At 36.0% G+C, this 13,444-nt stretch overlaps 1 protein-coding gene across 1 annotated transcript; it reads left to right on the forward strand.

Annotated features, from left to right (window-relative positions):
• Positions 1 to 7,993: 7,993 nt before the first annotated feature.
• On the forward strand, positions 7,994 to 11,477 carry AT1G40129 (uncharacterized protein; the record flags this gene model as incomplete). Its single annotated transcript, NM_179434.1, has 7 exons — positions 7,994 to 8,053; positions 9,144 to 9,342; positions 9,430 to 9,912; positions 10,129 to 10,440; positions 10,498 to 10,826; positions 11,100 to 11,238; positions 11,296 to 11,477. 7 exons carry the CDS (start codon positions 7,994 to 7,996, stop codon positions 11,475 to 11,477), a joined length of 1,704 nt encoding a protein of 567 aa, NP_849765.1.
• Positions 11,478 to 13,444: the final 1,967 nt, after the last annotated feature.

A 13,444-nucleotide genomic window follows, 5' to 3' on the forward strand; every position in this document is an offset into this window, starting at 1 on the left:
CACTACTTTACTTTTCGGGATCTAGTTGAGGTTCTAGTTTTATATTCAATCATACACATAACATCTAGTCATATTTAACTCTGAAACGCTAACGTAGATTCTTTTTGCTTCTTAAAGTATTAAATATTTTTGCTCCTAAACACTTACAAATATTGTGCTTACTTTTTAAAGTATATTTGCTCCTCAACACTAAACCTAAAACCTTAAACCCTAAACATAAATCTTACACCCTAAACTAAAAATCCAAAACCCTAAAACCTAAACCCAAAACCCAAAACCCTAAACCTAAAACCTAAAACCCTAAACCCTAAACTCTTACCCCTAAACCCTTAAACCTAAACCCAAGACCATAGTCCCCAAACTTTATAACCCAAATCCTACTTTAGCTTCTGGAAGCCGGTTGCGGTTCTAGTTCTTATGCTCAACGATACACAAAAGCATCTAGTCATATTTGGCTATAAATCCGCTAACCAAGCCACTTCTTGATTCTCAAAGCTTTGATGGTGAAGTCAAAGATCTTATGAATTTTTGGTCTTGAATCGTATAACAAGGAAGCACTACTTTACTTTTCGGGATCTCGTTGAGGTTCTAGTTTTATATATTCAATCATACACATGACATCTAGTCATATTTAACTCCGAAACGCTAACAAAGATTCTTCTTGCTTCTCTAAGTATCATACTATATTTGATCCTAAACACTAAACCTAAACTCTACACCCTAAATCCGAAAACCTAAAATCCAACCCCTAAACCCTAACCCCTGAACCCTAAATCCTAAACCCAAAACCGTAAACCCTAAACCCTAAACTCTTACCCCTAAACCCTTAAACCTAAACCCAAGACCATAGTCCCCAAACTTTATAACCCAAATCCTACTTTAGCTTCTGGAAGCCGGTTGCGGTTCTAGTTCTTATGCTCAACGATACACAAAGCATCTAGTCATATTTGGCTATAAATCCGCTAACCAAGCCACTTCTTGATTCCCAAAGCTTTGATGGTGAAGTCAAAGATCTTATGAATTTTTAGTGTTGAATCGTATAACAAGGAAGCACTACTTTACTTTTTGGGATCTAGTTGAGGTTCTAGTTTTATATATTCAATCATACACATGACATCTAGTCATATTTCACTCCGAAATGATAACCAAGATTCTTCTTGCTTCTCTAAGTATCATACTATATATGATCCTAAACACTAAACCTAAACTCTACACCCTAAATCCCAAAACCTAAAATCCAACCCTTAATCCCTAACCCCTGAACCTTAAATCCTAAACCCGAAACCGTAAGCCCTAAACCATAAACTCTTAACCTTAAACCCTTAAACCTAAACCCTAAACCATAGATCCCAAAATTTAAAACCTAAATCCTACTTTAGGCTTCCGGAATCCGGTTGCGGTTCTAGTTCTTATGCTCAATGATACACAAAGCATCTAGTCATATTTAACTACAAATCCGGTAGCAAAGCTTCTTCTTTTTTCCCAAAGCTTTGATGGTGAAATAGAAATTCTTATAAGTTTTTATTGTTTTGAATCGTTTAACAAGGAAGCACTACTTTACTTTTCGAGATCTGGTTGAGGTTCTAGTTTTCAATTCAATCATACACATGACATGTAGTCATATTTCCCTCTGAAACGCTAACCAAGATTCTTCTTGCTTCTTAAAATATTATAGCATATTTGCTCCTAAACACTAAACCTAAACTCTACACCATAAATCCCAAACCTAAAATCTTACCCCTAAACCCGAAAACCCTAAACCCTAAACCCTAAACCCTAAACCATAAACTCTTAACCCTAAACCCTTTAACCTAAACCCTTAAACCTAAACCCTTAACCCTTAAACCTAAACCCTAAACCCTAAACCATAGATCCCTAACTTTAAAACCTAAATCCTACTTTAGGCTTCCGGAATTCGGTTGCGGTTCTAGTTCTTGTGCTCAATGATACACAAAGCATCTAGTCATATTTGACTACAAATCCGCTAACCAAGCTTATTCTTGATTCTCAAAGCTTTGATAGTGAAGCCGAATTCTTATGAGTTTTTGGTTTTGAACAGTTTAACAAGGAAGCATTACTTTACTTTTCGGGATCTGGTCGAGGTTCTAGCTTTATATTCAATCATACACATAACATCTAGTCATATTTAACTCTGAAACGCTAACGTAGATTCTTTTTGCTTCTTAAAGTATTAAATATTTTTGCTCCTAAACACTAAACATAAACTCTACACCCTAAATCCCAAACCCTAAAATCTAATCCCTAACCCCTAAACCCTAAACCCTAACCCTAAATGGTAAACCCTAAACCATAACTCTAAATCCTAAACCGTACACCCTAAACCTTAAAACCCAAACCCTAAACGCAAAACCTTAACCTTAAACCTTAAACCCTTAATCCTACTTTAACTTGCGTGTTCTTATTGCGTTTCTAGTTTTTATATTGAATGATAAACAAAACATAAAGTCAATTTGGACAACAAAAACACAAACCAAGCTTCTTCATGATTCTCAAAGCTTTGATGGTGAACCCGAAGTTCTTAACAGTTTTTGGTTTTGAATCATATAAAAAGGAAGTACTACTTTACTCTTCGGGATCTCGTTGAGGTTCTAGTTTTATATTCAATCATACACATGACATATACTCATATTTCACTCCGAAATGCTAACCCAGATTCTTCTTGCTCTTCAAAGCTTTGATGGTGTAACCTAAGTCTGTATGATTTTTGGTTTTGGATCTTCTAACAGGGAAAGATAAATTTAGGTTCATAGCCCTGGTTGGGGTTTTAGCCCTAAAACTCAATCATCCACCTATCATCTTGAGATATTTGATTCCAAAACGCTTACAAAGATTGTGCTTACTTGTTAAAATATATTTGCTCCTCAACACTAAACCTAAAACCTTAAACCCTAAACATAAATCCTACACCATAAACAGAAATCGAAAACCCTAAAACCTAAACCAAAACCCTTAAACCCTAAACCCTAAACTCTTAACCCTAACCCTTAAACGTAAACCCAAAACCATAGTCCCCAAACTTTATAACCAAAATCCTACTTTAGCTTCTGGAATCTGGTTGCGGTTCTAGTTCTTATGCTCAACGATACACAAAGCATCTAGTAATATTTGGCTATAAATCCGCTAATAAAGCCACTTCTTGATTCTCAAAGCTTTGATGGTGAAGTCAAAGATCTTATGAGTTTTTAGTCTTGAAACGTATAACAAGGAAGCACTACTTATACTTTTCGGGATCTCGTTGAGGTTATAGTTTTATATATTCAATCATACACATGACATCTAGTCATATTTCACTCCGAAACGCTAACCAAGATTCTTCTTGCTTCTCTAAGTATCATACTATATTTGATCCTAAACACTAAACCTAAACTCTACACCCTAAATCCGAAAACCTAAAATCCAACCCCTAAACCCTAACCCCTGAACCCTAAATCCTAAACCCAAAACCGTAAACCCTAAACCCTAAACCATAAAATCTTAACCTTAAACCCTAAACCATAGATCCCAAACTTTAAAATCTAAATCCTACTTTAGGCTTCCGGAATCCAGTTGCGGTTCTAGTTCTTATGCTCAATGATCCACAAAGCATCTAGTCATATTTGACTACAAATCCGGTAGCAAAGCTTCTTCTTTATTCCCAAAGCTTTGATGGTGAAGACAAAATTCTTATGAGTTTTTGGTGTTTTGAATCGTTTAACAAGGAAGCACTACTTTACTTTTCGAGATATAGTTGAGGTTCTAGTTTTCTATTCAATCATACACATGAAATGTAGTCATATTTCACTCCAAAATGCTAACCCAGATTCTACTTGCTTCTTAAAATATTATAGTTTATTTGCTCCTAAACACTAAACCTAAACTTTATACCATAAATCCCAAAACCTAAAATCTTATCCCTAAACCCGAAAACCCTAAAACCTAAACCCTAAACCCTAAACCCTAAACTCTTAACCCTAAACCCTTAAACCTAAACCCTAAACTCTTAAACCTAAACCCTAAACCTTAAACCATAGATCCCAAACTTTAAAACCTAAGTCCTACTTTAGGCTTCCGGAATCCGGTTGCGGTTCTAGTTTTTATGCTCAATGATACACAAAGCATCTAGTCATATTTGACTACAAATCCGCTAACCAAGCTTATTCTTGATTCACAAAGCTTTGATAGTGAAGCCGAATTCTTATGAGTTTTTGGTTTTGAACAGTTTAACAAGGAAGCACTACTTTACTTTTCGGGATCTAGTTGAGGTTCTAGTTTTATATTCAATCATACACATAACATCTAGTCATATTTAACTCTGAAACGCTAACCTAGATTCTTTTTGCTTCTTAAAGTATTAAATATATTTGCTCCTAAACACTAAACATAAACCCTACACCCTAAATCCCAAACCCTAAAATCTAATCCCTAAACCCTAAACCTTAAATCCTAACGCTAAACCTTAATCCCTAAACCCTAACTCTAAACCCTAAACCGTACACCCTAAACCTTTAAACCTAAACCCTAAACGCAAAACCTTAACCTTAAACCTTAAACCCTGAATCCTACTTTAACTTCCAGGTTCTTATTGCGTTTCTAGTTTTTATACTGAATGATAAACAAAACATCAAGTCAATTTGGACTACAAAAACACAAACCAAGCTTCTTCATGATTCTCAATGCTTTGATGGTGAACCCGAAGTTCTTAACAGTTTTTGGTTTTGAATCGTATAACAAGGAAGCACTACTTTACTCTTCGGGATCTTGTTGAGGTTCTAGGTTTATATTCAATCATACACATGACATCTACTCATATTTCACTCTGAAATGCTAACCCAGATTCTTCTTGCTCTTCAAAGCTTTGATGGTGTAACCTAAGTCCGTATGATTTTTGGTTTTGGATCTTCTAACAGGGAAAGATAAATTTAGGTTCATAGCCCTGGTTGTGGTTTTAGCCCTAAAACTCAATCTTCCACCTATCATCTTGAGGTATTTGATTCCAAAACGCTTACAAATATTGTGCTTACTTTTTAAAGTATATTTGCTCCTCAACACTAAACCTAAAACCTTAAATCCTAAACATAAATCTTACACCCTAAACTAAAAATCCAAAACCCTAAAACCTAAACCCAAAACCTAAAACCCTAAACCCTAAACTCTTACCCCTAAAACCTTAAACCTAAACCCAAGACCATAGTCCCCAAACTTTATAACCTAAATCCTACTTTAGCTTCTGGAAGCCGGTTGCGGTTCTAGTTCTTATGCTCAACGATACACAAAGCATCTAGTCATATTTGGCTCTAAATCCGCTAACCAAGCCACTTCTTGATTCTCAAAGCTTTGATGGTGAAGTCAAAGATCTTATGAATTTTTGGTCTTGAATCGTATAACAAGGAAGCACTACTTTACTTTTTGGGATCTCGTTGAGGTTCTAGTTTTATATATTCAATCATACACATGACATCTAGTCATATTTAACTCCGAAACGCTAACAAAGATTCTTCTTGCTTCTCTAAGTATCATACTATATTTGATCCTAAACACTAAACCTAAACTCTACACCCTAAATCCGAAAACCTAAAATCCAACCCCTAAACCCTAACCCCTGAACCCTAAATCCTAAACCCAAAACCGTAAACCCTAAACCATAAAATCTTAACCTTAAACCCTTAAACCTAAACCCTAAACCATAGATCCCAAACTTTAAAACCTAAATCCTACTTTAGGCTTCCGGAATCCAGTTGCGGTTCTAGTTCTTATGCTCAATGATCCACAAAGCATCTAGTCATATTTGACTACAAATCCGGTAGCAAAGCTTCTTCTTTATTCCCAAAGCTTTGATGGTGAAGACAAAATTCTTATGAGTTTTTGGTGTTTTGAATCGTTTAACAAGGAAGCACTACTTTACTTTTCGAGATATAGTTGAGTTTCTAGTTTTCTATTCAATCATACACATGACATGTAGTCATATTTCACTCCGAAATGCTAACCCTGATTCTTCTTGCTTCTTAAAATATTATAGTATATTTGCTCTTAAACACTAAACCTAAACTTTATACCATAAATCCCAAAACCTAAAATCTTATCCCTAAACCCGAAAACCCTAAAACCTAAACCCTAAACCCTAAACCCTAAACTCTTAACCCTAAACCCTTAAACCTAAACCTTAAACTCTTAAACCTAAACCCTAAACCTTAAACCATAGATCCCATACTTTAAAACCTAAGTCCTATTTTAGGCTTCCGGAATCCGGTTGCGGTTCTAGTTTTTATGCTCAATGATACACAAAGCATCTAGTCATATTTGACTACAAATCCGCTAACCAAGCTTCTTCTTGATTCACAAAGCTTTGATAGTGAAGCCGAATTCTTATGAGTTTTTGGTTTTGAACAGTTTAACAAGGAAGCACTACTTTACTTTTCGGGATCTAGTTGAGGTTCTAGTTTTATATTCAATCATACACATAACATCTAGTCATATTTAACTCTGAAACGCTAACCTAGATTCTTTTTGCTTCTTAAAGTATTAAATATATTTGCTCCTAAACACTAAACATAAACCCTACACCCTAAATCCCAAACCCTAAAATCTAATCCCTAAACCCGAAACCTTAAATCCTAACGCTAAACCTTAATCCCTAAACCCTAACTCTAAACCCTAAACCGTACACCCTAAACCTTTAAACCTAAACCCTAAACGCAAAACCTTAACCTTAAACCTTAAACCCTGAATCCTACTTTAACTTCCAGGTTCTTATTGCGTTTCTAGTTTTTATACTGAATGATAAACAAAACATCAAGTCAATTTGGACTACAAAAACACAAACCAAGCTTCTTCATGATTCTCAATGCTTTGATGGTGAACCCGAAGTTCTTAACAGTTTTTGGTTTTGAATCGTATAACAAGGAAGCACTACTTTACTCTTCGGGATCTCGTTGAGGTTCTAGGTTTATATTCAATCATACACATGACATCTACTCATATTTCACTCTGAAATGCTAACCCAGATTCTTCTTGCTCTTCAAAGCTTTGATGGTGTAACCTAAGTCTGTATGATTTTTGGTTTTGGATCTTCTAACAGGGAAAGATAAATTTAGGTTCATAGCCCTGGTTGTGGTTTTAGCCCTAAAACTCAATCTTCCACCTATCATCTTGAGATATTTGATTCCAAAACGCTTACAAAGATTGTGCTTACTTTTTAAAGTATATTTGCTCCTCAGCACTAAACCTAAAACCTTAAACCCTAAACATAAATCTTACACCCTAAACTAAAAATCCAAAACCCTAAAACCTAAACCCAAAACCTAAAACCCTAAACCCTAAACTCTTACCCCTAAACCCTTAAACCTAAACCCAAGACCATAGTCCCCAAACTTTATAACCAAAATCCTACTTTAGCTTTTGGAAGCCGGTTGCGGTTCTAGTTCTTATGCTCAACGATACACAAAGCATCTAGTCATATTTGGCTATAAATCCGCTAACCAAGCCACTTCTTGATTCTCAAAGCTTTGATGGTGAAGTCAAAGATCTTATGAATTTTTGGTCTTGAATCGTATAACAAGTAAGCACTACTTTACTTTTCGGGATCTCGTTGAGGTTCTAGTTTTATATATTCAATCATACACATGACATCTAGTAATATTTCACTCCGAAACGCTAACCAAGATTCTTCTTGCTTCTCTAAGTATCATACTATATTTGATCCTAAACACTAAACCTAAACTCTACACCCTAAATCTCAAAACCTAAAATCCAAACCCTAAACCCTAACCCCTGAACCCTAAATCCTAAACCTGAAATCGTAAACCCTAAACCATAAACTCTGAACCCTAAACCCTTAAACCTAAACCCTAAACCATAGATCCCAAACTTTAAAACCTAAATCCTACTTTAGGCTTCCGGAATCCGGTTGCGGTTCTAGTTCTTATGCTCAATGATACACAAAGCATCTAGTCATATTTGACTATAAATCCGCTAGCAAAGCTTCTTTGATGTGATCATGGAAAGCACAAAGGACTTGGAATTTTATCAAGAGCTTGTAGCCGCGAAAGAGCTTGAAGTAGAGGAGCAGCTTTAACCTTAGGAGCATTTTGAAGCAGAAAATGAACTTATAACGGAGAAAGAGTATGGAAAGATGTTATCTTAACCTCATTGGTTTTGATACATGATCATCAAATGGGCATTTGTCTCATTTGTACTCTTTTTCCCTTGTCAAGTTTTGTCCCAATGGGTTTTCTTGACAAGGTTTTTAATGAGGCAAATGATTCACATTCAAATCACCCATTTGATGATCCAAACCATGGTATAACTTTCAGAAGTTGGCCTCAAGGAATATATATCAAGTCCAAGTCATTTTATGCCCATTACAAGCCCAAGAAGAGCCCAAACCAAGTGGTTAATTTGATGGTCAAGAGGAGTGACGAAAATGGAAGTTTAAGGGTCATCTTTAAAGTCAAATAGTCTTTTCTATTCAAATTCTATCTTTAATATTATGTTGTGTTTATAGGCAGCCTTGGAGTATGTTCCAAGACTTGTCTCTTTCTCTTCTCTTCTTCTTCTCTTTATAAACTCATGTAATCTCTTATGATAACCCATCTATCTTTTTATCAAAAACTCTCTCTTAAAAATAGATCATGGATCCATTTTCGTATGTCGAATTTTGATCTTTCTCGACTTATCAAAAGGCTTTTCCGCATCCTTTTGTGGCGTCATTCAATCCATCATCTCGTCTTTGAGTCGTGTGTCGTCTCTCTTTCGAGAATATCCACTCCAGATCTTCCAAGTGCCGAAATTGGGATTGATTCCTCACCAGGATCATATCATGTGGTATCCGAGCACACTTGGAGGTTGAGTCGTTTCTGTCTGTCATCTTGTTTTAATTTTCATAATTATTTGGCGTGTGCAAAAATTGTGAAATCAATTGTCACGGGTTCGAAAACGAGTCTAGTATTTTGTAAAATTGTTTCTTGAATTTTTGGAAACGATTTGATAATTTTTAGCGTCCGATCAAGTCAAACAGTCGTAATTAGGGTTCTAGGAGAGTTTTGTGTAAGTTGAAGGGTAATTTTGTGTTTTTTGTGTTTGTTGTGTTGAATACATTCTATTACAAAAAGAACTTGTTACTGGTGTATTTGTGCTTTGTTTCTCAGGTCGCAATGTCAACAACTGAGGAGAGATCAAGCCACAACCACAACAAGCGTCTAATTGAAGCTCTTACCACTGAAATGGAGCAAAGTTTCGACAACCACTTAGATCAAATTCGTCAAGGGCATCACAGAGCACGAAAAATGAAGGAACAAGAGCTTAAGTCTAAGCCACCGGATAACTCATTGAGATCAACACAGAGCAGTCCACAGAAAATCCCCCACACTCCTAAATCCAAATCTGTGTTTCATTCTGATTATAAACCGACTAATGCACTTTTAAAATTTTAAGGAAAAGAAGATTACCTAGAGTGGGAGAAAAATATGGACGAGTGGTTTTCCTACAAAAACTTCTTGAGCGAGATGAGATTTGTTTGTGCACTTAGCCACCTCACGGGAAACGCTTACAAATGGTGGTTGCAAGAAGTTGAAGATCGCTTATATTATAAGGAGCCACCTATCACTTTGTGGAGAGATCTTAAGGAATTTCTAAGGAATAAATATGCTCTGCAAGTATCAAACCGCTCTCGAAAAGTCAGTATCACAGCCCAAGGGTTAGCAGCTCAAGAAAAGGAACAAGTCTTAGCCCCATATTCGAAGAAAAACCCCATAGCAGAACAACAGTTGAAGGATGAAATTCTGAAGATTCTCAATGCTTACAACAAACCCAAGAAAGCTAAGTCAACATCTCAACCAAAGATGGTCACCAAAGAAGTTGTAATTCAGAAGCAAAGCCTAAAACCATCACTTGAATCAAGCGTTGAGCCAAAGCACTGTAAGTCTTCTAACCTTTCAAAGAAAGTCACTTGTTATAATTGTCGTAAGAAAGGACATTTAGTTGCAACTTGCCCTGAAAAACTTGAGCTAACTAATACTTCATTATAATCGAAACTGAGCTCACCTAACTCAAGTAGTGAAGTAGTTAGTCAAGGTTTAGAAAATTCTAGTTCTTGTGTCATGCACTTGTTCTTGTCAAAGGATGTTGATTCAGGTCATACTATGGAGCATGAGAATGACAAAACTGAAGGAAGCACAAAAGAGGAGAATCATCATTTGGTGTCAACCACTTCACAAGCTTGTCGAGCTGACTATGTTTCAAAAATCACCATCTTGAACAAGAATGGACCGCCATATGTATCACAACCAGTTCTAAACCGAGAGTTACCTAAAGAAGAACCACGTGAATTAGGAGAATTCACTCAAGTTGAGGCTATCATGATCCACAAACAATCACCTAGAGCTGAATGCAATATTTTTTTCAAGGATAAACCACCAGATGCTACACTACCATTTAAAACTCGAGGTATTTATCTAAACTCCCAAAATCGAATGAAAGCTAATTTGCTTTCTCTTGGTGAAGGTTGTACACTTTGGAGGCCAATCAAGAAGACTAATGATCGGGAGATAAGCACTCATCATATGAGTCAATCAAGAGATCCTCGTAAAGATTATCAAAATCAACTTTGGCTAAAACACATAGAAGAATGCATAGAGGAGCCTGAAATGGATATTTCTTCATTTAGTACTTTCCATACCTATCTGTGGCGACCAGGAGAGTTGTTAGATAGCTCTAGAGAGGAGGAGTTGGTCACCAACAATGCCTTGATCCAAAAAGAACCCCCGGATCCAACGCCACTTCCATTAGTCATGATGATACCAAGCACCGAACACACTGTGAACCTTACTCAGGTAAGTAACTCTTTAACTCGATTTGTTTCTCATGTTTCTATAATTGTTACTATGAGTTTATCATATTTAGGAAACATTGAGAAAGAGTTGGATTTATTTAAAGAATATTTGGAATCAAACTCTTGTCTTAGGATAAAAGTAAAACATGAACATTTCAAGAATGGTGCATTGATTAAAGCTGAGCCATGTTTAATTGTTTATAGTGATTTCATGACTATGATAACGCACTTGCTTTTTGCCAAAGGTGTTGACAACATTGCAGGTATAAAAGAGGAGCCACCAGACTTAGAATTTCTCATGTCCAATCTCTTTGAGAGGACTGGAATTGGAGTTGTTTTGATGCCAAAGATCGATTATCCATCCAACCGAACAAGAAGAAAAAGCGACAATGCTTATGAACTTGAGTTGCAAGGTAAGTATAATGTGAGTTCCAATTTCAATGATTCTTACTTGGTTGTTTTCATTGTAGGTGAATTGGATTTGAGGTCAAATCTTTTTCAAGTGGGAGAGGATGATGTGATCATGGAAAGCACAAAGGACTTGGAATTTGATCAAGAGCTTGTAGCCGCGAAAGAGCTTGAACCTGAGGAGCATTTTGAAGCAGAAAATGAACTTATAACGGAGAAAGAGTATGGAAAGATGTTATCTTAACCTCATTGGTTTTGATACATGATCATCAAATGGGCATGTGTCTCATTTGTACTCTTTTTCCCTTGTCAAGTTTTGTCCCAATGGGTTTTCTTGACAAGGTTTTTAATGAGGCAAATGATTCACATTCAAATCACCCATTTGATGATCCAAACCATGGTATAACTTTTAGAAGTTGGCCTCAAGGAATATATATCAAGTCCAAGTCATTTTATGCCCATTACAAGCCAAAGAAGAGCCCAAACCAAGTGGTTAATTTGATGGTCAAGAGGAGTGACGAAAATGGAAGTTTAAGGGTCATCTTTAAAGTCAAAGAGTCTTTTCTATTCAAATTTTATCTTTAATATTATGTTGTGTTTCTAGGCAGCCTTGGAGTATGTTCCAAGACTTGTCTCTTTCTCTTCTCTTCTTCTTCTCTTTATAAACTCATGTAATCTCTTATGAGAACCCATCTATCTTTTTATCAAAAACTCTCTCTTAAAAATAGATCATGGATCCATTTTCGTATGTCGAATTTTGATCTTTCTCGACTATTAAAAGGCATTTCCGCATCCTTTTGTGGCGTCATTCAATCCATTATCTCGTCTTTGAGTCGTGTGTCGTCTCTCTTTCGAGAATATCCACTCCAGATCTTCCAAGTGCCGAAATTGGGATTGATTCCTCACCAGAATCATATCATTCTTCTTTATTCCCAAAGCTTTGATGGTGAAGCCGAAATTCTTATGAGTTTTTGGTTTTTTAAATCGTTTAACAAGGAAGCACTACTTTACTTTTCGAGATCTGGTTGAGGTTCTAGTTTTCTATTCAATCATACACATGACATGTACTCATATTTTACTCTGAAACGCTAACCAAGATTCTTCTTACTTCTTAAAATATTATAGTATATTTGCTCCTAAACACTAAACCTAAACTCCACACCATAAATCCCAAAACCTAAAATCATACCCCTAAACCCGAAAACCCTAAACCCTAAACCTTAAACCCTAAACCCTAAACCCTAAACCATAAACTCTTAACCCTAAACCCTAAAACCTAAACCCTAAACTCTTAAACCTAAACCCTAAACCCTAAACCATAGATCCCAAACTTTAAAACCTAAGTCCTACTTTAGGCTTCCAGAATCCGGTTGCGGTTCTAGTTTTTATGCTCAATGATACACAAAGCATCTAGTCATATTTGACTACAAATCCGCCAACCAAGCTTATTCTTGATTCTCAAAGTTTGATAGTGAAGCCGAATTCTTATGAGTTTTTGGTTTTGAACAGTTTAACAAGAAAGCACTACTTTACTTTTCGATATCTGGTTGAGGTTCTAGTTTTATATTCAATCATACACATAACTCTAGTCATATTTAACTCTAAAACACTAACCTTGATTCTTTTTGCTTCTTAAACTATTAAATATATTTGCTCCTAAACACTAAACATTAACCCTACACCCTAAATCCCAAACCCTAAAATCTAATCCCTAAACCCTAAACCCTAAACCCTAAACCCTAACCCTAAACTCTAAACCGTACACCCTAAACCTTAAAACCTAAAACCTAAACGCAAAACCTTAACCTTAAACCTTAAAACCTGAATCCTACATTAACTTCTGGGTTCTTATTGCGTTTCTAGTTTTTATACTGAATGATAAACAAAACATCAAGTCAATTTGGACTACAAAAACACAAACCAAGCTTCTTCATGATTCTCAAAGCTTTAATGGTGAAGCCGAAGTTCTTAACAGCTTTTGGTCTTGAATCGTATAACAAGGAAGCACTACTTTACTCTTCGGGATCTCGTTGAGGTTCTAGGTTTATATTCAATCATACACATGACATCTACTCATATTTCACTCCGAAATGCTAACCCAGATTCTTCTTGCTCTTCAAAGCTTTGATGGTGTAGCCTAACTCTGTATGATTTTTGGTTTTGGATCTTTTAACAGGGAAAGATAAATTTAGGTTCATAGCCCTGGTTGTG

Source organism: Arabidopsis thaliana (assembly GCF_000001735.4).
Source record: "Arabidopsis thaliana chromosome 1 sequence".
NCBI lineage: Eukaryota > Viridiplantae > Streptophyta > Magnoliopsida > Brassicales > Brassicaceae > Arabidopsis > Arabidopsis thaliana.